The sequence below is a fragment of the Bubalus bubalis genome, chromosome 19 (assembly GCF_019923935.1).
Source record: "Bubalus bubalis isolate 160015118507 breed Murrah chromosome 19, NDDB_SH_1, whole genome shotgun sequence".
NCBI lineage: Eukaryota > Metazoa > Chordata > Mammalia > Artiodactyla > Bovidae > Bubalus > Bubalus bubalis.
In genome coordinates this window covers 65,294,998-65,321,333 of record NC_059175.1, presented here as the reverse complement: position 1 = coordinate 65,321,333, position 26,336 = coordinate 65,294,998, and the positions used below count along the sequence as shown (strand labels likewise).

The window sequence follows — 26,336 nt, the reverse complement described above, 5'->3', positions numbered from 1 at the left end:
GTGTCCTTATAAGAAGATGGCCAGGGTGGTCCGATGGTTAAGAATCCACCTTGCAGTGCAGGGGACATGGGTGCGATCCCTGATCTGGGACGATCCCACATCCATGGAGCAACTAAGCCCGTGGACTACAACTGCTGAGCCTATGCTCTAGAGCCCAGGAGCCCCAACTACTGAAGCCCATGCACCCTAGAGCCTATGCTTCACAACTGGAGAAGTCACTTCAATGAGAAGCCCATACATCGCAACTAGAGAAAAAGCCTACACACAGCAACAAAGACCCAGCACAGCCAAAAATAGTGATTTTTAAAAAAATTATGTGGATTGAAAAAAAAAAAAAGAAGAAGACAGCTATATGGAGACAGACATAGGATGGGGTTGGGGGAACCACATGATGATGAAGATAGCCATTGGAATGAAACAGTGCCTAACCAGCCACTGAAGCCAGGATGAGACAAGGATGGATTTCTCTGCAGGTTTCACAGGGAGGGCAGCCCTGCCGGCACCCTGATTTTGAATGTCTAGCCTCCAGAACTGTGAGGTGACACGTTTATGCTGATTTAAGCCATGCTGTGAGAAGGTTTCAGCAGTCACAAGAAACTAATACAACCGGCCCGGTTGACTAGACATTGCCAGAAGACATCCCGAAACCTTATTCTGTCTGTGCTGATGTCCCCCACATGCTACCTACTCCTCTTCCTCCCAGTCTACCCTGCGTTCAGTAAGAGCAAGGAACCCAGGAATGGGCCTGTAGATGGAAAAATTCATCCTTCAAGCTTCAGGAACCCAACAGCCCTGGCCTGTGAATGGCCCACATGGGAGAGATTGGCTCTGATTGAAGTCAGCAGTTCTTTGGGACTGGATGAATCAAAGAAATTTTTGAGAAATCTAAATGAAATCCAAGACAGCAGGTTACAGTTCTTTCTAGTCAACCAAGAACATCCGAAAGAAATAAGGCATCTGTGTATCGGTACCCAAGTCTGACTCATAGGCCATGTTGCGCGCAATTATTTCAGAGGTCCATTGAGTTCTGCACTTTCGGATGCGCTGCCTGGGCCAGCAATGAGTCTTTCCTTGTGTGGTTTTTCTCCAAGTCCACAGTGCCATCTGCCACAATTCCTCACTAAGGCTCAGGATCTGGGAGTTATGTAGAGAAGGTCATTTCTACTCCTAAACCAACGTTTACATGTGTGAGGAGTCCCAGTAAAGGATTTTTCCCTCTAGGTTGCTTGCATGTATTTTCTGTGTGATTATCTGAAAACCCAGCCTGCCCTGAACTGCATAAGGAGAGTCTTACCTCCTCTCCATCAGTGAGAAGGATCAGAGACGGCTCTGTAAAGATGGGGCATCCATTCCCTTATTTGGGGATTCCCTGGGGACCTGAGTTCTGATTGGTTGCATTGATTAAGCTACTGTAAGATGCTGACCTCAGAGTTAACATTTTGCTCTCAGTTTAGGTTTACAGGGTGATAAGTGAAACAGTCGTGGAGGGTGTCATAACAATTTTCTCAGACCCCTAGAATTTTAAAGTAGTAGAGTGTCCGTAAAGCAATGTGAAAATTAAAAACGGCCCACATCAGCTTCTTGGGCAGTGTTGGCTGTGTTGTACTACTTTTTTTTTTTTTTTTTTACTGAGTTGTGAGGCTTGTGGGATCTTAATTCCCCAACCAGGTATCAAACCCAAGCCCCAGCAGTGAAAGCACCAGAGTCCTAACCTCTGGACTACCAGGGAATTCCCTGCACCACTTTTATTAACTGGTCAGTATCCTGTCAGTATCCTTCCCAGGTGGCTCAGATGGTAAAGAATCTGCATGCAATGCAGGAGACCCGGATTCCATCCCTGGATGGGGAAGATCCCCTGGAGAAGGGAATGGCAACCCACTCCAGTATTCTGGCCTGGAGAACTCCATGGACAGAGGAGCCTGGCTGGCTACAGCCCATGGGGTTACAAAGAGTTGGACATGACTGAACAACTAAAATAAATAAAAAATCCTGTCCATGTAGCCAGTGTGGTGGGGGGAAGGGGGTATGAATTTAAAAGTCACTGAAGTCTGCATTGTTTATAAACATCCACTCCCACAGTCACTTCAAGTGTACTATTAGACACAGATACCACGGGTTCAAAAAGGATCTTCATTTCTTGACCATCTGAGCCACCAGGGAAGCAACTTTGGATCTTCATTTCTTAAAATCTGTCCTATTGAGACAGGAAAGTGACATTTCTCAGCCCACTTTATTCACAGAGAGAAACTGGTGACCTCCTTATGGCTGTTGAGCTCAATTTTTTTTTTCCAGCCACACTTGGGCTCAGGAGGAGAAAAGAGACCTGAGTACAAGCATAGCCTTTCTGGAGAGTTCTCTTACGTCTGACACCCATCAGCCACTGGGACTGGAGATTCTGTTTCCTCTTTTCTACTAGAATCCACCTGTCATTCTGCTAATGAAATTCACCAGCCTGCATTCTCTTATCTTTTTCTCTAGCTTCCTCGCTCCGTTCCCTTATCACTGTATAGTTAATACTAAAAATCGTGAGTGCCATTTATAAAGTGCTTCCTGTGTGTCAGGCTGTGTGCCAGGTACATCAGTATCTGACTTACTGTCCAAGACAGCCTATACGATGGATATCAGTACCCACTTTGGGTGATGAGGAAGGTGAAGTTTAGAGGAGTTTATCCCAGGTGCCAAGCTCACTAGACTAGAGCAGGGGAGACATGATTCCATCCTCGTTTACTTACTTCAAAGCCCACCTGCGCTCTTGGGTACTTGATCAATTTCTCCTATGTCATCAGCCCTCAAATCTTCTATGGAGAAAAAGGAAAATCTCACCACCAGTTCAACTCACAAGCAGAAACTGATGACCTGATATTTTACACTTGATTAAATACAGGCTATGCTGTTTATGTGACATAATGTCCATACATTATCAACTTTTCTTTCTCAAGTCTCATTTACTGTGGGGAATAATCATTTGTCAGCTTCCGCAAGATTCCCCTGGGGTATCAAGTAGATTTCTCCTTGTTTGCTGAACTTGTCAGGGTTCTCCCAGAAAACAGAACCTTTATGTTGACACAAAAAAAATGGACTATCACACATGCCGAGTAGGATGAGTTTGTGGTCATTGCCTACAAGATTGTGGTAAGGATGGAGGGCTCCAGCCAGCATGGTAAGAACTCTTGGGGAAGTGGGCCAGGAACTTGGTGGGGCAGTGGGCCAGGGGTGTCCATCTGTGTTACACCTTTGTAATACAAAACCCCATGGAAGGAGGACTAAGAATCAACACCTGCCAGAAAGCTGTAAGAGGATGTATTATTCCTTAGTCCAAGTGGCTTATAGAAGTTAAGTTCCCTACTTCATTTTTGTATCTCCTATGATTATTCATTCCTAGCACACTGTCTCTTTCTGCAAATAATTACTAAAAAAAAATACAAATCATATAATCAAACTATCCATACTGATCCCAGAAGTAAAAAGAAAATATTACAAATATTCTGTTATTCTTTTATATATTTGCTAGAGCTTGGTATAAAGTAAGAAATCTATATTCATTTGGAAGATTTTTTTCTTTTACTGAGCTCTCAAAATAAGGATTATTTTGTTTTCTCTTGATGCAATCTAGGTTTGCAAATATATTTAAAGTGTGTGTGTGTGTGTGTGTGTGTGTGTGTTTGGTTGATTGGTGTAGAATGTAGACAGGCTTTAGAGATTCTGAAATTTGTTGATGCATGAATTCTAAGTCCTGTGTGTATGTTGTTTTCTCGTATTGTTCTCGTCTGTTTGTTTCTTAATAGACCAGGCATTTGGAAAGACCTAAAGACCATGGGCTCAGTATCTCTCTTTATATTTTTCATCACACTGCTTGTTCTGGGCAGACAGGTAAGAAGCTTGTTTCTTCTATAACTTCTCTAAAGTGCTGTATTAATAATACTTTGCTCCTGCACATTGCTGTTGCTTCATGCAAACAAATGTTGAAGCAGCAGCAGCAGCAGCATCTTATCACAACAGAAAAGCAGGTAGCACAAGGTGCTTGGATGTAGACACTAGGAAAAGGCCTCTATTGCGTCCCTAAGAGGCAGACTTTGTGAATGGTAGAAATGTGAGTCAATGAATTTCCTGTGAAGCCTCAAAATAAATATGTAAGTTTTGTAAGCCTACAAAAGTATTCCCTCAATAGCTGACATTAATTGGGAAAAATGGCCCTTGCCTGGGGTTTTCATCTGCATTTCAGAAGGTATGACTTCTTTTTCTTTGAACTGGGTATTAAACATCCTTGCTGTCACTTGCAGTTATGCCTAGAAGTACGGTCCCCGGTTCAAAACTTTGGTTTTGTAATACAAATGAAATGTCCTCCTCAGGCTCTGTGCCCCTCTGGCCTCCCAGTGGAGCCTCTGGGTGCAGGACTTTGTTGGGCAATATTCTTTCTCTGCCTGCAAACAAGGACAATCACCCAAAAACTAAAAAGTATCCCATACAGCTAGCTTTACCTCAACCAACATTTTGTTTTAAGTTCTTTGATGGATAGCATGAAACAGAGAAGTGGTTTATTTGGAGATAACCAAGGAAAAGGCAAGGCCAATTAAATTACATATACACCTCTAAACTGTAACATTATATGAGAGGCAAACTATCAACTGGGGAGTGTGGGTCCAGCTTCCATTTCTCACCAGGAGGAAGCAATTAATGATCTCATGGTCAGGGCAGAGACCAGGCCTGTGACAATCAGTGCAATACATAGGGATGCCATCCATTCTCTGCCATCTTCCTGGAGGCCACAGTGCAGCCCTCTCCAGTCTCTGGAGGGCTCCACTGTGGTCCTGACACAGAGCTCAGAAGACCTGGGTCCCCTCATCATCGTCCGCACCTCTGTCCCTGGCACATGCTTGGCTCTGCGTTCTCAGGCAGTTTCTCCTGCTAGAGTGATTACTCAGATTGCTTTCCAGCAATACATTTTCATTACCTAGAATCAAATTGAATTCTCCCAACCTTTTTATTGATCACTGAGAAAATACACGGGAAATACCACTACACAAAGGTTGAATCCCACGGCTGCTCACTGGTCAGTCACTCTCTGAATGATTTAAGATAAATAGTCAAAAATCTGCGGTGTTAGGGCCAGGTATTCATTTAACAGGATAGCACTGACACCAGTTTCCTTTCTTTGTCCCAAAGGCAGTGATAATATGCACATCTGGAAGCCTAAGGGGTTACTGTTCCCTCCAGGATCAATGGTGTTCACAATTATTCCTTCAGTTCAGTTCAGTCGCTTAGTCATATCCGAATGTTTAGGACCCCATGCACTGCAACACACCAGGCTTATTCTTTGACTAGCACCAAAGATTCACATGGGGAGCCAGGAGGCTGATCTTCACTCCAGAATCATTAAGTGAATGATTTACTAAGGTCCAAAGTCTTCTGGGATAACAAGCACTGTGAAGTCTGTGACACCGGGCTTCTGCATACATTTCAGGAAATGCAGCTGTATTATAAAACCTTATTATAAATAAGGTTTTCAAGTGCCATAAGAATTCATGGCCTCAGAGTTACTTCTTTTCTGACTATGTTTTAAAAAATAGCACAGACACTTTGCAACTTATTTCATTATTATTTGTCCTGATGGCTCCCCTGCCCTATGACCATCTTTCTGGAAATGATCACCATGTACTTGCTTTCTAAGAAAATGTTTATGCTAAATACTGCTTTAGGCATCTCAAAAACCTTAGTGAAGAAATAACAAAGTCCTAGACAAGAGCACCCCACTTCGGTACTCTTGCCTGGAAAATCCCATGGATGGAAGGAGCCTGGTGGGCTACACAGTCCATGGGGTTGCACAGAGTTGGACATGACTGAGTGACTTCACTTTCACTTTTCACTTTCATGCATTGGAGAAGGAAATGGCACCCCACTCCAGTGTTCTTGCCTGGAGAATCCCAGGGACGGGGGAGCCTGGTGGGCTGCCATCTATGGGGTCGCACAGAGTCGGACACGACTGAGCGACTTCACTTTCACTTTTCACTTTCACGCACTGGAGAAGGAAATGGCAACCCAGTCCAGTGTTCTTGCCTGGAGAATCCCAGGGACGGGGGAACCTGGTGGGCTGCCGTCTATGGGGTTGCACAGAGTCGGACACGACTGAAGTGACTTAGCAGCAGCAGCAGCAGCAGTAGCAACCTGGTGCCTGAGAGTGAGGCCAAGGTCCTTGTGTGAGAGAGTTAAGCATCCTTGGATGCTCAAACATACACAAATTGGGCTTGCTGCCTGCCTAAACTGACTCCTTGGCTCTGCTCATGTTTCATTTTTCTCTGATCTTCAACCCATGTCTTCTCAAAGCCACCACCATAGATTGCTTCTGTCACTTTAGTTTAAATCCAGCCACACCACTAATTTGCCCCCCACCTTCAAAAAAATCCAAGTAAATAATCTGTTCTCCAAGTGAGAGACCTTTTCTAGTACATACATAGCATGGTTTCCATAAATACAGAATGTGGAGAAATGTAACAGTAATATAAAAAACTTTTTAAATATCTCTTTTGTAATCTTTTTTTAAAAATGCCTCCCCAGAGGAAGAGGAGTGATTTTTGTGTATATCATATATAGTTTGAATCAAACCTAATTTCAGTGAATGATCATTGCTCGTTCAGACTTTGAAATGTAATTTTTTTTTTAAATTGCCATCTGTGCCTGAGGCCATTTATGAGTGTTTTGTTTTATTTTGTGCCATTACTGGTATATCTAATCAAACCCATAAAACAAACTCGCTCCATGTGGTTCTTCTTTGCGTTTATTTGTCAGTATCTGTACTGAGATACACTTTATTATTTAGGCCCTTCTGTTATAGGAAGATAATTCAAGGTTATTTTATTATATGAAATTGTATACATCAGAGCAGACACAAAATGATGCCAAACCAAAGAGACTCTGTGACAGTAATTGAGCCTCTCTATTTATACAATGTTAATAACAGCTGGTTTTCAAAAACCTTGAATTTTAATACATTATAAGCATGAACACATATGTTTTTACCAGCAGGCACCATCTTAATTAAATGATATAAAAATGAACTTTTGTCTAAATATAATGTCATTCTCTCAGTACAGTGCAGCCCCAAATGGAAAAACACTTACTTTTCAATGAACACTTAATTATATAATTTGTGGTAGAGGAAAACTGATTTTCAGAAATTAAAGGCAAAAACTGCCGCGAATGAACACTATTATTTTTTAAATGCAAATCATGAAATGCAGTCTCTCTACTAATGTATTTTCCAAGTTTCATTTATTCATTATTTATATTCTATCATGCCTCATTTCAAAAAATAATTCAAGCCACCTTTTATTAATATAACTGTGTAAGAAGCTTTTATGTCATCTTTTTTTTTTTTTTTTCTTTCAAGCCTCACTATTTTCTCTGTTCCTGAGGCTGGTTGCTTCCCAAATTTGCGTTTTTGCATATCTGCGTTAGAAGGTGAATGAGAGACAGTTGGGGTAAACAGAGGGTTTGGTAGGGAGGATGACAATTCTGTTTGGGGGCGTTCTTTTTTAGATTTTGTCTCATTCTTTTTATTTTCTCTTTAAAACCTCCACTCTCTGGCAGGACAAGATGCCTATTGTTTCTTTACCTCTGTGTCCTCTTGTAACAGAATGAATATTACTGTAGGTTAGACTTCTTATGGAAGAACAAGTTCAAAAAAGAGCGGGAGGAGATAGAAACCATGGAGAACTTGAACCGAGTGCTGCTGGAGAACGTGCTTCCTGCGCACGTGGCTGAGCACTTCCTGGCGCGGAGCCTGAAGAACGAGGTCAGAGAGGCGGGGCTGGTGGGGGGAGGCGGGGCTGGTGGGGGGCGGGGCTATGGAGGAGAGGCGGGGCTTATGAGGTGAGGCGGGGCTTATGAGGTGAGGCCGGGCTCAGAGATGTTTAAGATACTACGTGCGTTCCTATGAAATGTTCACTGATAGTTGGGAGGGAATGAGGGATCCAGAAACCTATGGATGGATGAACTTGTTAACAGAGAAGCTGAACCTTGATGACACTGATGTACACAAAGCCACAGAGTGAGGAAGGCTTGTAACAGTATTTTTCTATTTAAAAAAAAAAAAAACAAAAAAAAACACTTTATTTTTCAATAATTAAAGTTTATGTTGAGAAGAACTTGCCTCGTGGCAGGGGAGGGGCCGGACCTTATCCGTAGTCTTTCTGGAAGTGTGCTGGGCGTGGTCAGCCAGTCCAGGGGCTCCATTCACTTCCCTATTTCTTCTCCTGGTGTTTTCAGCTTTCGGTAGGTTATTAAGCAACTCATTTGCCTGTGGGTCAGAGATAATGAAATCATTACATCTGTTAAGGAGGAACCATCTGTTTTCGTTAACAATGTAAGAGCGTCTTTGTCTATATGTCTCGCTGTGGGTTCAGTCTATAAATTCGGCAGGTATCTAAGGTTACCCCTGCCCTGCGTCAGGCCGGTGCTTGGCCTGGTGAGCTACAGTCCGTGGGCTTGCAAAGGGTCAGACATGATTGAGTGACTGAACAACAACTACCACTGTATGCCAGGCCAGTGACCCTTCTGTCCCCAGTGTGTCTCGGGTGCTCCCAAGATGGGGATGACATTTTCTCCCAAGTTGCCTCATCATCGCACTATTTTAATAGTTTAAGAACACACACAGAGTCGTCTACAGCCTTCACCACCCCCATGGGCTCCATGAGGAAGGCTGCAGAGTGGGCTTGAACCTTGGACCAGGTGCCACCTGGCTGCAAAGGCAGTTTGGGAACTTTTTTAGGACCAAGTAGGAGTCAGCACACTTCGATGAGCCCAGCTCTGGACTTTGTTGCCTAGTTTGTCATATCAAGAAGGGGAATTCTGTGGGGGTGGGGGTGGCCCCATCCATGTCCACATTGTGCCTTGTGTGCATGAACCTGACTTAGGCAGTGAAATGATTTTCCCTGCAGACAATCTGCACCCATTCACCAAGCACCCAGCTTATTCCTTCATCCAGGAAACATACTCCTGACCCAGGCCAGCTGCAGCCCTGTAGGAAAACAAACGGAAGCTCAATGTCAAAGTTTTACAAACTCTTATTGCCACAGACAACTCCAAGTTCCCTCACCACACATTAGGAGTCTAGTTTTCGCTTAGGAACCCCTGATCCCCTAGGCATCATTCGATTTGCTCTGTCTAGCTGTGACCTGACTTTGCTTCGGAGGATAGAGCTGCACACATTGAATCTTAAATCAGGGGCATTAGGCCAATGAGACTCTCCTTGAAGTGAGTTCATTCTGCCTAGCACTGGGCTGCAAAAGGTGCGTGCTCAGTCATGTCCAACACTGGGTGACCCTGTGGACTATAACCTGCTGGGCTCCTCTGTCTATGGGACTCTCCAGGCAAGAATACTGGAGTGGGTTGCTATGCCCTTCTCCAGGCGGTCTTCCCGACCCAGGGATTGAACCTGCATCTCTTGCACCTGCTGCACTGGCAGGCGGATTCTTTACCAACTGTCGATCTGGGACTGCAAAAATCTCTGTATTTCATCAGACAACACAGAACTCCCCTGGGCTGTGACTTCCCACATTTTATTATCAATTTTTGTTGGTTAGGTAAATACTAGGAGGAAACAGGGGTGGGAAGCTACTCAAGCAGCCGCTGTGACTGTTGGGGATTAAAAAATTCCCTGGCCATCCAGTGATTAACACTCCATGTTTCCACTCCCAGCGGCATGGGTTCAATCCCTGATCAGGGGACTAAGATCCCAAATGCCACGAGGCAAAAAAAAAAATTACAGGGAAGCCTGTCAGGCTGAAGATCAGACAGGTAATGAAGGAGGTTCTGTTTCTACAATACTCGTGGAGAATCCTGAATGCAGAAGAGAGCACCCAGAATGAGGCTGAAGGAGAAGGAGAGCCTCTAGCTCCCTGCCTAAAGGATTTGAGAGCTCCCATCAGGAATCTCTTTTCCAAGAAAAGGTCATTTGAAAAGACTCTGATGCTGGGAAAGGTTGAGAGCAAGAGGAGAAGGGGGTGACAGAAGATGAGATGGTTTGATGGCATCACTGACTCCATGGACATGAATTTGAGCAAGCTCCATGAGATGGTGAAGGACAGGGAAGCCTGGCGGGCTACAGTCCATGAGGTCGCGAAGAGTTGTACGCGACTTAGTGACTGAACAATAACAACAATCGTGAACCTCATAAGGGAGGGTTTTGTTTTCTGGGTTTTTCCCTGTGTTATGGAAAAACCAGAATGAACTTTGTGGCCAACCCAATAACAAAGTTATTATAAAGAGATTCCTTAGAGTGCATAGCAAACTCCTGTCCCATCCTCTGACTTCCCTATGGATGGGCAGGCTGCCTGACTTCTATCGGAACACAGATGACCCTTCCTGTCCACAGTTGACTTCATCCCTGGGCAGAAAAGCCCACTTCCCTGACCCGGGGATGTCTCATCCTAAGCTCGTGATCCTGGGCCAGGAAGGCTGAGGTTGTCGGACCTGCTGCCGCTAAACAGCGATGGGGTCTGTGCTGTTTAACAGTGTGGATATGGTCCAGGCTCCTGGCCCATCCTCGGGGTCAAGGTCAAATAGATGCCCCCTGTGTGTGATAGCGCTCTCACCCCTTCCCACTGTGACCCCGCCCCCAAGGCTTCCCTGAGGGGAAGTGCTGCCTGTTGTTGAACATGCAGACTCCGGAACAGGATCATTCCTAGGGGCTTCCAGACCCAAAATGGGCAAGGCAGAGCATAGCCAATGCTGGGACCAGAGACGTCCCGAACCCAAGAGCAGGGCTTCCCCAAATGAAGGGATGCCCGAGGTACCAGTTACACGTGCCCCTCCCAGACCCCGGGGCCACTTTCCTCTCCTGTGAGGCCCCACTTGGCCACTGACAGCAAAGCTCTTGTCCCAGGCCTGGCCCTTCTTAGCTGTTGGACTCAGGCTCCATCCTCACAGAGGCTCTAACTAATTTCCAAAGCAGTAATTGGTGCGAAACTTTTAGAGTTGTGTTTGGCATGCAGTAAACACTCAATCTTAGTCACCTTTCAAGCAAATATCCCAAATTTAACACAAAACTTGAGAACCACTGCCTCCTGGAATTTATCAAAATCTGTCTAGGGTGTGGCTATCCTACAGCCTTTCAAGGTTGGACTAGAGTGGACAATAAAACAAACATCATCACCCTGCCGCTATCCAGAAGCATCACCTCCTTAGCTCCTTCTCTTTGGGGCAGGCTGAGCACTCACAGCTTCTGAGTGCAGAGACCCGACCAAGTCTGAGCTTCTCAGGTGGTTTAGTGATTAAAAAAAAAATTGTCCAGTAGAGGCAAGTTTGATCCTTGGGTTGGGAAGATCTCCTGGAGGAGGGCATGGCAACCCACTCCAGTATTCTTGCCTGGAGAATCCCATGGACAGAGGAGCCTGACAGGCTACAGTCCATAGCATCACACAGAGTCCAACACGAGTGAAGCAACTTAGTACACTCGCATGCAAATGGGAGTGTATCTTTCAGTTCCACAGTAAATGTTAATATTCCATGGTATTCTGGAACATTCCCTGGAAACATGACCTATGACTTCGGCTAAGACCCAGGTTTTTGGGGCTCCAAAATCACTGCAGATGGTGACTGCAGCCATGAAATTAAAAGACGCTTACTCCTTGGAAGGAAAGTTATGACAAACCTAGATAGCATATTCAAGAGCAGAGACTTTACTTTGCCAACAAAGGTCCATCTAGTCAAGGCTGTGGTTTTTCCAGTTGTCATGTACAGATATGAGAGTTGGACTGTAAAGAAAGCTGAGTGCCAAAAAATTGATGCTTTTGAACTGTGGTGTTGGAGAAGACTCTTGAGAGTCCCTTGGACTGCAAGGAGATCCAACCAGTCCATTCTAAAGGATATTAGTCCTGAATTTCTGAAGGACTGATGTTGAAGCTGAAACCCCAATACTTTGGCCACCTGATGAGAAGAACTGACTCATTGGAAAAGACCCTGATGTTGGGAAAGATTGAACACAGGAGGAGAAGGGGATGACAGAGGATAAGATGGTTGGATAGCATCATCGACTCAATGGATATGAGTTTGAATAAACTTCGGGAGTTGGTGATGGACAGGGAGGCCTGGCGTGCTGCAGTCCATGGGGTGGCAAAGAGTCAGATACAACTGAACAACTGAACTGAACTGAACTGAAGACCCGTGTTAACAAAGAGCCTTTTGATTCTCCACCTGCCATATGCACATGCAGACAAAACTCCTCTCCCTTCAGAAGTACAGAATAAAGAATGATTTAATGACAGTAATCCCCAAAAGATTTTGCTTTTGATTTAAGACTGTTCACTGCACCTGTGCTCCAGATCTGTGCCAGAGAGCTGCTGTGTCCAGCTTTGCAGGCTCTTCTTCTCCCTTCCCCAGGGCACCGGTTTCCCTTAAGGCATCCCAAAGTTCTCCACCAGCTGCTGACCGTCCTCACCAAGTCTGAACCCTCAGGCCATTCAGAGTCTGGACCGAGCTCTGTGCGCCCAGACGGAGCCCACAGGTTTACAAAGCCTTTGCTCCAGACTGCTGCACTGTGGCAGGAGCGGGGCTGAGAGGTCCCTAAAATAGACATCCCGGCTGGCTCCCGTCCCTTGTTGAAAAAACCACATTTTCTCCTCAGTTGCCCCTTTGCCGAGTCCCCAGTGGTCAGGGTTGTGTGTGATTTTTGAGCCAGGCAGCCTCACTGTGGGATAGCTGAGGCTTGACCAAAACAAGATTCAGGGGCTTCCCTGGTGACTCAGTGGTTAATAAAAAAAAAAAAAACCACCTGCCAATGCAAGAGACACAGGTTTGAACCCCAATCTGGGAAGATCCCACATGCCTCGGAGCAACTAAGACCATGCCTCACAACTACTGAGCCTGTGCTCGAACTGCAGGAAGCCCAGGAATCACAGCTATTGAAGCCCACAAGGCTTAGAGCCTGTGCTTTGCAATAGGAGAAACCACCATGATGAGAAGCCTGTGCACAACTCGAGTGGTCCGTGCTCGCCGCAGCTAGAGAAGAGCCCCAGCAGCAGTGAAAACCCAGCACAGCCAAAAATAAATCAATTAACTTAATTAAATTAAAAAAAAAATTAGACACAGATGTCACTGTGGGTACAGGGTGGGAGGGTGAGGAGGTCACCAGGCAGGCAAAGAGCTTCCCCTTCTCAGCTATCTACCCCCTCTCAACACCCAGGCAGCTCCCTTAACCTGTTCCTTGCAGTCAGGCTAGAAAACCACAGGGGCTGAGAGACGCTTCTGTGCTTTCTAATGACTTGACTCCCCTGAAGACTTCAGACACAAGCTGTCAGGCTGAGCATAAACACAGGCCACCTGGGGGAGGAGAAAGGTGGGAACATCTCCTCCCAGCTGTGGCCTGAGTCAGCAAGAGAAAGTGCCGGGCCCTGACTCTGAACCCCAAGCTTGTGGCAGTTCTGACCATCTTCCAGGGCACACCAAGCAGATGTCTCCATACCTGGGCATAAGCTGCACCAACCACACTTTGTTCTCCTGATCTCTGCTTCCCTGTCCTCTCCAGCCCAACTCTAAGCTCCTTAGGGAAGGGCTCATGTTGTCTATCTCTGTGTCCCTAATACCTGGTGTGAAGCCTGGCCTGCAGCAGGCCCCCTTGAGGGCTGTGTGTGCACATGCCTGTGTGTCTATACAGCAGATGCTAAAGTAAATGCCAGCCCATGACACCAAGAGACAGGAGGACTCATATCCCAAAGGGAGTGCTGCACAACTCTCAGCTCTTCACTCCCAGGCACACCAGGGGTGGGGGAGGGATCGGAGGCAGAATGTAGTGAGAAGGCAGCGCCCTCCGCAAAGGATGTGAGAAATCCTCCCTTCATGTCTCATAACTGGACCAAAATGGACCACTCATCCTGATGCGAAAACTGACTAAAAAAAGACCCTGATGCTGGGAAAGATTGAAGGCGGAGAAGAAGGGGATGACAGAGGATGAGCTGGTTGGATGGCATCACCGACACAATGGACATGAGTTTGAGTGAGCTCTGGGAGTTAGTGATGGACAGGGAGGCCTGGCATGATGCAGTCCATGGGGTCGCAAAGAGTTGGACACGACTGAGTGACTGAACTGAGTGACAGCCTGGGAAGTGTACCTTAGACTTGTGTCTCTGAGTGGTCCTGGGGCAGCAGCACCATCAAGGGGGCACAGATGCCTGGTGGGTTCCTGATGGGTGGGTGGGGCAGGGGTGGGGGGTGGGGCTGATGGGAGTGTCTGGCCAAGACAGTTGGAAGGCTGCAGGTAGGGACTCTGAAGGTTGGGAGGGCAAAGCGTGCTGGATGTCTCCAGCAAGCCAGCAAGAGAAAGACAGTTGGTGTGGGGTCATTTTAGATCCTGTTTGGAAAAGGTGCTTGTAGGTCCCAATAGAGAAGCTAGAAGAATAACCAGAAAGCTGGGGGTGAAGACAGTAATCATGAGTAAGAGGGGAGGGCGTGGTCCACGTCAAGGGAAGCTTGGCAGATTGTCCCATGATCAGGGAAGTGATGGGGTGTCTCCAAATAACCCAAGGAAATGGCCACCAGGCTTAAGTTCATAGTTGAAGTTTAAGGAACTGTGACGTAGTTAATGGGACGTGTTCCTTCTCCAAAAGACATGTCTTTTTTTCCTTGTTCTCCACCCCTGGGGTGCTTTGGAAAACCTGACTAGCCATCTAGGGAGGGGTCAGAGCAGAAACACGAGGAGCAGAGAGAGAGAAGCCAACCATGGCCTTTTTCCACTCTCCAGACACCCTCCCACAGGAAGCCCACACTGGGGAAGGAGAAAGCCACACATCCCATGGGGATCTAAGTTTTGACTTCTCATTATATTGGATACTTAAATTATTGATGACAGGACTCATGTTACCTGGGAATAGCAAGAAGAGTCATGGAGTTAGCCCAAGTTTTCATCCAGAGTTAGGGGGAAAAAAACAACTAAATCTCACTCAATAAACTGTAAAGGACAGCAGGCACAGAAGTGCAGTTGCTTCGTGATGGTTTTTCTGTAACTTGAGCTTCTTCAGGAGAATGGTGACATTTGAGTGAATGTTGAAATGGCATCTACGCTTCCCATTCTGAAGCTCGGTGAGATTCTTTTTGGCAGCTGTGTGCTGGACAAGGGTCACCCGTGCTAGACCCTGAATTCCAAAATCTCCTCCAAGGCTTTCCACCTACCCTAGCCTCACCCCAGGTCCTCTGGAAGGATAAGATAAGCTCAGGTCACCAACCAATCTGGCTCCAAGCCCAACCCAAAGACCTGAAGGAATCTCTCTTGAGTTTAGGGTATAGTTCTAAAACCTGCAAGTTTCATTAGCTCTAGTGAATCTGTAAAGCTTCTCATCTGCGAAGTTCCCCTAATTCTCCAGAATAGCCCTGTGGCAACCCTGAGCCAGGAACTAGAGAGTCAGGGATCCCCACTCACTGTTGGTATTTCCACGGAGGCTCCAAGTGACCCATTTGTCAAAAGAGGGTGGATAAGCAGTTTGCAGTCCCAGTCCCAGCAGCACTTATAGCCTGCAGAGCACCAGGCCAGGACTCCAGAGATGAACAATTCTTGTTTCTAAGCCGGTGGGAGCCTTGGTGTGTCACTGAACTCCCCTGAACTAACAATTCCTCATTTGTCCTGTGATTCTTAATCAAGGCTGCACGACAGGATAACCCATGGAGCTTTACAAAAAGATGTGCATTCTCAGAGCACGCCCCAGGGGCAAGGTTCAGTTGGTCATGAGGAGGCCCCTGTGTCACCTTCTTGAAAGTTCCATTGGTGACTCTCCCAGGCATTCCTGTTGAAGACTGGAATAAGATGACCCATCAGGGCCCTTCCAGCTTCAGTAACCTAGGTCTTCTGGGGCAAGAGTTCAGAGGACAATTCTGAGAGTGTCAACCTGAAGATATTTTATCAGACCCCAAATCAGCACAGTTAAAATCATCCCTCATGGCTTCCCTGGTGGCTCAGAGGTTAAAGCGTCTGCCTGAAATGTGGGAGACCCGGGTTCAATCCCTGTGTCAGGAAGATCCCCTGGAGAAGTAAATGGCAACCCACTCCAGTATTCTTGCCTGGAGAATTCCATGGACCGGAGGAGCCTGGTGGGCTACAGTCCACGGGGTCGCAAAGAGTTGGACTCGACTGAGTGACTTCACTTTCACTTTCATTTCCAAACTGCCAGTCAGTTCAGTCTTGCATTTCCTTATCCCCCATCCCAGACACCGGAAAGACCCCAGGGGAGAGAAGAAAGGCAGAGAGACATGAGCTACAAGTGACTCAAGGCCCCAGTTCCGGCAGCACAGTGTGTGGTCACCAGGAAACGCAGGGTGAAGTGTAAAGCGTAGTATTTGTGAGAGTGAAGTCTACATCAGACTTGGTAGCCTTGGGAAAGTAATGTAACTGCTCTGCCTAAGATTCTCGTCAGGGGCAAGTTAATGCTGGTAGAGTTCAGAGGGGCGCACATCCTGTCACGCAGTGGGCATTCAGTCAGTGCTGGCGATTGTCGTGTGTATTCTTGTCATCATCACCATTCCCCAGAGGGTCACTTTGGCTGATGTCAGCAGATGCCGGGGAAATGCAAGGTACAGAAAATATATCCTTGCCTTGCTTGATGTACCCCTTTTCATAAAGAGTGGGGAAGTCTGTGGATCGTACACTACTTTTATGAAACTGGCATTTTTAACTAGAACAGGCTTCCAGGGGCTTTTCTCTCCCGCATTACCTTGACACCCTGGCTTAGTCAGTGTTACTGCAACCTAAACTTGACAGTCACACATGCCACAGAGTATCTTCCCAGGATATGAATGTGCACAAAAACCACCTTTCAGAGAGAGGAAGTACAGGTCTGCACAAAGAGCCAACTTAACCATATTGAGAGCAGAGTAGAAAAGGAAAACCTTGAGCCTGCTCTTCACGTATTTTATACAGGTTGTGAGACCGTGACAGAAGGCATTACAGGATGGTGGGCTCTGGAAATAGGAAGATGACAGAAGTGTAGCTTTCCCAGGAAGCGGTTATGTCTTGCCACGGGTCACCATTGCCCCAATATGTTCCTTATGAGACCTCTATGGAGGAAGAATGATTTTTCTGAGAGGTCACCAAACTTTGGAGTCATGGTACTGTCAGAGTGCCCACTCCCTGGTAAAGGATTCATCTGGGTGTCCCAGAAAGCAGAACACACTGGTAACAGTCATGCAGGGTGGATTCCCTTGGTCCACCGGGCAAACAGGAAGTGCCATTTGGCAGCTTTCTCCCCTCCGCTCAGAGGCCGCCATCTTGTTTAGCAGGACTCGCCTCGCGTTTCTTGGTGGAGTGCTTCCCATCGTGCACTGCGCCCACATCGGCGCCCGGCCGTTCTGCCTGCGTCAGGCCATCAAGGGCCCCGAGGGGCCAGCACCAGTGGAAGAGCCGATCCTCGGCCCCCAGGACCAGCTCCCGCGCCCACGTAGTGACCCTTTCTTTATGAAATCCCCGCTGAACGTGAAGGTTGCTCTGTGTGTTGGGAAAATTATGGCAACACCTTGAAACTGTGCTTACAAAACATTTTAATCATGTCTGTGCACGAAGAACTATGAGCCTGTATTACTCTAAAGAGGAAAATTCACAACACCCTCCAATCCAAAGGATGTAGCTATAACGAGTCACGTTAGGACAGTGTCATAGTTTGGAAAATCATTTTGTTTCCCTTTAGTTGTTTAGAGAACATTTTTTTTTTTTTCCCTAAGCAAGAAGTCTATCAGTTTCCTTCAGTTCAGTCGCTCAGTCGTGTCCGCCTCTTTGCGACCCCGTGAACCGCAGCTCGCCAGGCCTCCCTGTCCATCACCAACTCCTGGAGTCCACCCAAACCCATGTCCGTGGAGTCGGTGATGGCATCCAACCATCTCATCCTCTGTCGTCCCCTTCTGTGGTCTCTTGTAATTGTCTATGATAGAGAGGGCAGAGAGGGGTGAGCGGAAGGGCACCGCATACTAGCTGGTAGTGACAGTGGCAGTGTGGAGTCCATGATTCTGAGCCTGAAGCCAGCACGCCGGAAGCCTTCACCTGTGCTCAAATGGGCGGGGGACGAGAGGGCGGGGCAGGCGCAGTGGCCACTGGGTGATTTCTTCACCAGTCCTGACATAAAGAAGCGCTTGCACTAGGAGCAGCTTTGCTTGATGAGTTTCCTAGCGCTCAGCAGTTCCTTTTCTCCTGGGCAGGAGTTATACCACCAGTCCTACGACTGCGTCTGCGTCATGTTTGCCTCCATTCCTGATTTCAAAGAATTCTATACAGAATCAGACGTGAACAAGGAGGGTTTGGAATGCCTTCGGCTCCTGAACGAGATCATTGCCGACTTTGATGATGTAGGTATTAAGAGTTACCCTTCAGCCTGGGTGGGTGGTGAATGGATACATGTGTGTGTGTGTGTGTATATATATACACACACACACACACACATGTGTATGTATATATATATATATATATATATATGGTTGAGCCCCTTTGCTGTCCACCTGAAGCTATCACAGCATTGTTAATCAGCTATACTCCAATACAAAATGCATGCTAAGTCGCTTCAGTCGTGTCTGACTCTTGGCAACCCTATGGATTATAGCCCCCAGGCTCCTGTGTCCATGGGATTCTCCAAGCAAGAATACTGGAGTGGGTTGCCACGCCTCCTCCAGGAGATCTTGCTGACCCAGGGATTGAACCTGAGTCCCAATACAAAATAAAAAGTTAAAAAAAGAAAAAAAAGAGTTACCCCTGATGGGCAGAGGTGACCCCAGCCCCACACTCTGACATTCCTGTGGACCGGCACATTTGAAGTTAGTGCAACATCATGGCATATCTGAAAACTCATCCTTTGGCAAAATTGCTGGTGGTTGGCGTTAATCTTTTTGCTCTATTTAGGTTACTAATTTTGGTGAGGCAAACACATATTATTTGCAAAGCTGATGTGATTGCTAGGAACAACTACCAAAATCCATTCAATAAAATACCTTTCCAGTATGCTCATAAATTTTCTTGAAAGGCCTGAACTCCAAGGAAAATACTTGCCCATATCTTTATACATAAAAAAGATAATGAATATATTTATCATAGTGGATTATTGGCATGTCTCTCTGTATAGACTCCAAGGTCTCTGTCAGATATCAACTTGAAGTGTGCATGGATGGCCTACTTTATTATTGAAAAAGCAATATGAATGCAGTATAATATATTTTAGAAAGGACAAAGTATATGTCTTAGATTTTGAAATAGATGTCATTTTTCAATTTTCTGCCTACCAAGGGAACAACGTGCTTTGTTTTCTAGGAAGAACAAACAGAGCCCTGATATGAAAGATATGGATGCTACACCATTTTTAATAATATCGTGCAAATATAGGAAAAACTGACATCAGTGAACATAGGTTCATCATGATTAATGGAACTTTGAAATACAGTGATGAATGATGTAACAGGAAGGTTTTAGGCCAAGCATCTAAATGTCTTAGGGGACCTGTGCGTTTCTCTACTACCACTGTTGTTACCATGAGGTTGACTCAAGACTTGTGGTGAAGTAATGATAACTAGAGGCTTCCACTGTTATGCTGGGTCCCTAGAGGAAAATGGGGGCGTATTTCCTCCAGCTGTTCCTCTGTAAAATAAATGTTCTCCAGCATTAGTGTCCTTGCAGGTTTGATTGGCTCATAGAGATGTGATAATGAGATTTGCTTACCTATCTTAGATTCTCTAACATGGAACTGCCTCTGAAAGCAGGAGTACCAAGGAAGGCTCTAGAAGGTGTTCCCAGCCTTCTGTCCCTGCCATTGTCCTGCTGAGCAGATACAGAACCTTCCAGAGTTTCCTTCATTTGCTCTCTCCATCAGGTCTTTCTCTTTCCTACCATTTATCTTATTTCTACCTTTCTTCCATCCCACCCTAAGTCTTAATATAGTGGATGGGGAGGAGCCCAGTAAGAAACTGATTATTGGTGCCAGAAGCTGAGACAAAAAAATAAATTAGGATCAGAGCTAATAGGAGGAGCCATTCTAGATCTTTATTCCCTCCACTCCAGGTTTTCAGAGGGCAAAGGCCAACCCCTGGCAGCGCGTGCTGTGTGCTGTGCTGTGCTAAGCTGCTTCAGTCGTGCAGACGCTTTGTGACCCTATGGACTGTAGTCCCCAGGCTCTGGCCATGGGATTCTCCAGGCAAAAATGAATTGCCATGCTCTTTTCCAGCCCCAGCACGATAATTGGTCATAAATTACCCTCACCATTCAGGGAAGACCTCACACTCTGAATCATTTTGTATTTAGGCGCTTCAAACACAGAGTGGGGAAATGTATTTGAGGAAAATTTGAAAATTTAATGAGGCAATTATCACTCACATGATAGGCTATCCTGCTTTCTTCACTAGGAAATTCTGAAAAATAATGTGTGTTAACTGGAAGTAAATTATTATACTGTATTTCCTTCCAAGGACACATGCTTTGTGAAATTGATGAAGTGTGCTTTCCCCAAGATGCCCAGGGTCAAAGGGTGAATAAATGGTGCCCTGTTCCCATGAATGAGCACTAGAATTTGAGAATGTCTCTTAAGTGTTTGGCATTGGGTCAGCACCCACATGAGTAACTATGATTCTCATTGCTTCCCAGCTGCTATCCAAGCCGAAGTTCAGTGGCGTTGAAAAGATCAAGACCATCGGCAGCACGTACATGGCAGCGACAGGTCTGAGCGCGGTGCCCAGCCAGGAGCACGCCCAGGTACACACGTGTCAGTGGCACCCGGCACACGTGAGCCTTGGCTCCGCCCACAGGTCATCCATGAGCCAAAACAGTCATGCAGTGGCCCATACATTGTACTTTAAGCACAACCCAAACCTCAGTGATTAAGGTCTCATGAGAAAAGATGAGAATTCTGGAGGCTTCTGTGGGTGTGTTCCCTGAACCCCTTTCTCTGGCAGACAAGGCAGAAAAAACAAGGCAGTTGCTTAATACCAGATAAATATACAAGAAAGGAGATTTCAGTTCAGTCACTCAGTCGTGTCCGACTCTTTGCGACCCCATGAATCACAGCATGCCAGGCCTCCCTGTCCATCACCAACTCCCGGAGTTCACACAAACTCATGTGCATCAAGTCGGTGATGCAAGGTGACTCATTACAGGTGGCTCAGATGATAAAGAATCTGCCTGCAGTGCAGGAGTCCCGGGTTCATACCCTGGGTCGAAAAGATGCCCTGGAGAAGGGAAAGGCTACCCACTCTAGTATTCTTGCCTGGAGACTCCCATGGACGGAGGAGCCTGGTAGGCTACAGTCCATGGGGTCGAAGAGTTGGACACAACTGAACAAATTTCAGTTTTATTACAGGAAGGCTCCTGGGCTTTTTATTTAAAGCAATTTGCTCAGAAAACATGCTGACCACCTAGAAATTTGGTTGAAAAGGTGCTTTGGTCAAAATTGAGTATCCTCACTCAACTAGGGTTTTTGAAGAGGGTTTTCTATTAAGTTGTATTTTGTTTCTGTGTGTGTGTAGATATGTTTTGTTAACTTGTGGGTCAGTAACAAGACCTGTTTCCCTTCAGGACAGTGGGCTCCCTGATGGGCACCAGCATATTTGCATGGGGCAGACAGAGGTGGTGGGTACAGCACAGGGAGACGGAACTTACCAGAACATGGCTTGCTGGAGGCGGGTGGATTCCCCCAAAGACAGAAAGAGCTTGGACGCCCCTCACGTGCTCAGTTTCCACTTCACCGCCACCTTCTAAGCTGCTACCCCTCTAACAAGAGAGGGACAGGGGGGCAGCAACTTGCTCAGATAGGGCTCCCCAGGAACATCAAGAGAGGGCGTTCTTCCTCGATAACATTTGTGGGCGGAGAAGAGAATGTGAAATATCTGACTCAAGGTTAACATAGGTGTTTTTTTCAAGTGAGAGAGGTAATATATGTCCCACGTGCTCTTCTACTTAGGTGTCACTTCCACGTTATTATTTCATGGGTACAGACTACTTCAGGCTTCCCAGATGGCGCTAGTGGTAAAGAACTCACCCTTGGCAACCCACTCCAGTATTCTTGCCTGGAGAATCCCCATGGACAGAGGAGCCTGGCGGGCTACAGTCCATGGGGTCACAAAGAGTCGGACACAACTGAAACAACTTAGCACTCAGGCACAAATTACAAGTAATAAGGAACAGTAACAAGCAATAAAAGGAACTTTGGAAAAATCTTAAGCTCTGAGCAGTGCCCTCCCAAGCCATCGTGATGCCTGATGCAGAAGGAAAAAAGGGCACCCCTGTTTATGGGGTGTTATGTATATTTAAGGATTGTGTTTTTATTGCCAGAACATTCAAGTGTTGAAGAACTATTGGAAAATTGGGCAATAAAGGTATTAAAAATGTACAACATTGTTTTCATTTTAAATATATTATTTATACCAAAAATAGAGCTAATTGTAGTTTTACTTTCCCAGCTTTAATGGAAGAAAACTTAAACGTTTTTCAGCATCTTTAATGTTCTGGAAAAACTAACCATTAAAAAACTAACATAAAATTATGTAAACAGGGACATTTTCATGTGTTTCTTACCCTGCATGCAGATTAGAGCAGGTGCCCAAGAGTTTGATGCTGTGAAAGATTGAGGGCAGGAGGAGGAGGGGCGACAGAGAATGAAATGGTTGGATATTATCACTAACTCAATGGACATGAGTTTGAGCAAGCTCTGGGAGATTGTGAAGGACAGGGAAGCCTAGCGTGCTGCAGTCCATGGGGTGGCAGAGTCGGACATGAAAGAGCGACTGAACCGGTCTTAAGTCGCACTCCCCAAGGTCCCAGCAGGGGGCGCTGTGCAGAGCAATTCAATTCAGCTCAGTTGTGTCCGACTCTGCAACCCCATGGACTGCAGCATACCAGGCTTCCCTGTCCATTACCAATTCCTGGAGTTTATTCAAACTCATGTCCATTAAGTCTGTGATGGCATCCAACCATCTCATACTCTGTCAGCCCCTTCTCCTCCTGCCCTCAATCTTTCCCAGCAACAAGGTCTTTTCAAATAAGTTAGTTCTTCACATCAGGGGGCCAGAGTATTGGAGTTTCAGCTTCAGCATCAGTCCTTCCAATGAATATTAAGTACTGATTTCCTTTAGGACTGAGTGGTTTGATCTCCTTGCTGTCCAAGGGACTCTCAAGAGTCTTCTCGAACACCACAGTTCAAAAGCATAAATTCTTCAGCACTCAGCTTTCTTTATAGTCCAACTCTCACATCCATACATGACTACTGGAAAAACCATAGCTTTGACAAGATGGGCCTTTGTCAGCAACGTAATGTCTCAGCTTTTTAATATGCTGTCTAGGTCGGTCATAACTTTCCTTCCAAGGATCAAGCATCTTTTAATTTCATGGCTGCAGTCACCATCTGCAGTGATTTTGGAGCTCAAAAAATATAGCCTCTCACTGTTTCCACTGTTTCCCATCTATTTGCTATGAAGTGATGGGACTGGATGCCATGATCTTAGTTTTCTGAATGTTGAGTTTTGGGCCAACTTTTTCACTCTCCTCTTTCACTTTCATCAAGAGGCTCTTCAGTCCCTCTTCGCTTTCTGCAACTAGCCACATCCATGTGGTGCGTGATGTGGCGCGTGGCCCCCGTGCTTCCCAGAACAGCACTCACTTCCTCGTGCCTGTTTTACAAACCTGCTCCTCCCAGTGCTCCCTTTTTATCATCCTGGTATTCTGGAACACTTACTCAGTGCCTCTTGAGTCGGGGAAGTGCCCCACCCCTGGCCCCTTTTACAGATGGAGAAACTGAGGCACAGCCATGCAGTGACTTGCTGGTGGAGAGAACTAGCAGCCAGCGAGCAGGGCTGCAGACCCCAGCACTCTGGGTGCAGGCCTCACCTCCATCTGCCCACAGGCCTCATGCGACTTCACCCGAGCCTCTTCCTCCCCAGCCCCTCACCGTGTTGGCATCTGCACCCACCAGTTTGCATCCACACCATTCGCCCAAGCGCTCCTTCAAAGGGTGCCCAATCCCTTCTGTCTTTGGCACCCGTGACCACAAAACCTGCCTCCTCGGCTGCATCCTGACTCTTGAGTAATGCCTTCATGGTGGAGTGGAAAGAGGGTGGCTTTCAGGTGAGACTGCTCCTTGCTTACTGTGATAGCTAAGCTTTCTGCACGTGCATGTCCCTTTATGCACAGTGGAGATCCTACTCATTTCCTAAGACTGTGGGGAAGACCTCATTATTATGCAAACTGCTCCACAGGCATAACTTTTCCACAGGTATTAAAAATGCTAATAGCAAAAATAATACAGTTATGGCTTACACACTGTTGGACAGATAAAAGGGTTTTGGAACATAAATGAAATATCATGTCCATGCAGGGATTTTTTTTACTCAATATGAGCTAGTTTTATTTATAAATATTTAATTAGAATCTTGATAAGATTATCCTGGAAATATTTTGAAATTAGTGAAAATCTAAAAGGAAAGTCATTATGTTTGATTGGGGGGGAGTAAAATGCTTGACAAATAAAATGGGTATTAGTCTCTATAAAAAATGAACGTCCCGTTTGCCTTTTGTAGCTTACCTACTTGTTTTTCTAGTTGTAAACAAAAACTTTCTATTTATTATTCACAAACAAAAAACTTTCTGTTTATTGTTTAGCCAGATATTTAGTTTGGCAATAGAACATGTTCAACAGTCAGATATGTAGTTTGGCAAAATATCCCAAGTGACTCAGTGACAAAGAATCCACCTGCCAATGCAGGAGATGAGGGTTCTTGGTTATAGTTCTCCATAAGCTGGATAACACATCTGTCACCATTTGAGCAACAAGACCGTCAAGGAATAATGCTTACCAATTTGTCCATATGTATGTGCCTGTTTTATTTAAATCCCTTCCTAAGAACCTTACAAAAGTGAACATGATGCAGAAAAAATTTAAATTAATAAACTAACATGCAACTTTAAAGATAAGACAGAAACAAAAATTAGGATGATACAATAAATAAAATGCAAACCAAATAGCAAAAGTTCTGACCACATTCAGGAGGCAGAAGGGGACGAAGGCAGGATGGTAAAGTTTATTTGTCTGACAGAAGTGTTGCTACCTCAGCTTTTTTGTTTCCATTTGCACTGAGCACCTTTTTCTATGCCTTCGCTTTCAGTCTGAGTGTGTCTTTAGATTTGAAGTGAATCTCTTGTAGGCAGAATATATATGAATTATTTTTTAATCCGTCAACCCCTCTATGTCTTTTGATTGGAATATTTAGTCCATTTATGTTTAGAATAAATGAAGACTGAGGACTCTGGAGTCAGATTGCCTGGCTGCAAAGCCTGGTTCTTTTCCTCTCCACTTCTCCCTCTTCTATATGCATAAGTGAGATATAGACAGTTGCTCCTTCATGGGAGTCATTATGAGCATTAAGTACACGGGTACATGTGCTCAGTTGCTCAGTCATGTCCAACTCTTTGCGACTGAAGCCCACCAGGCTCCTCTGTTCATGGAATTCTCCAGGCAAGAGCACTAGAGTTGCCATTTCCTGCTCCTCACACTTACGTGCACCATTGCTATTAACCCAAAATTTCCAGCAGCCAGCACAAGTGGCATACTTTAGTGTTCATAAAGTGAGATTAAATCACTCATTCATTGATATATTTGAAACCAGGCCACATCAGACTGCGTTGGGACGCTCCACTGGGTCCCTGATCCAAGCTGACAAACAGGCCCTCACCTCAGGATGGGCTGTAGTGAGCAGTGTGCTTGGTAACATCCTCCTGGAAAATGGTTGAACATGTTGACAGCAGGAGAGGGGGCTGTCTGCTAGAAGATCTCTTAATGCACATTTTTAAAATGTTTTTATTTTTTAATTTCTCAATTTTTTTCTTCTTTTACCTTTTTTTCTTCTTAATGAACATTTGAATCAAATACATTCTCTGTTAGGGTGAGATCAGGTGGATAACATTGCATCCAGTTTAATCCAAGTTCACTGCACACAGAGGAATCCACAGATGACCCAGCAATCAGGCTGTTTTTTCATAAATATTATTTCATGCCTGAGTTTTGGTAAATACTGGGAAGCTATGAATTCCAGTCCTGTTCTCAGGTGCCTGAAACTCAGTGTTCTGAGCCCTCACTGTATTGAGGGCCAATCTCCACACTGGGACCGTCAACTCAACTGCTTGGACTGACTGTCCTTCAGAAAATTGTGAGGTCTGATCCGTTCTCCTGGGAGCCCCAGGGAGACGAACCAAGTCCTCCTTAGACAGCAGTTCTAAATCTTCAGAATCAGACGAACATCACTATAGCAGGAACTCGGTGAAAGTTTCACGACGGGAGGAAGGCTAGGGGAGCAGAGAAAAGAAGCCGGGAGTCAAGCCTCATGTTAATGTCACCTTGGTGGATACC

The 26,336-nt window shown here is 45.7% G+C and overlaps 1 protein-coding gene across 1 annotated transcript in view; it reads left to right on the top strand.

Annotated features, from left to right (window-relative positions):
- ADCY2 (adenylate cyclase 2) overlaps nt 1–26,336 on the top strand; it is a 456,951-nt gene that overhangs the window by 416,693 nt on the left and 13,922 nt on the right. The window contains exons 19-22 of the mRNA XM_025270720.3: nt 3,786–3,870; nt 7,631–7,789; nt 18,166–18,312; nt 20,588–20,695. Coding sequence (XP_025126505.3) covers nt 3,786–3,870; nt 7,631–7,789; nt 18,166–18,312; nt 20,588–20,695 — 499 coding nt within the window. The remainder of the gene's footprint in view (nt 1–3,785; nt 3,871–7,630; nt 7,790–18,165; nt 18,313–20,587; nt 20,696–26,336) is intronic.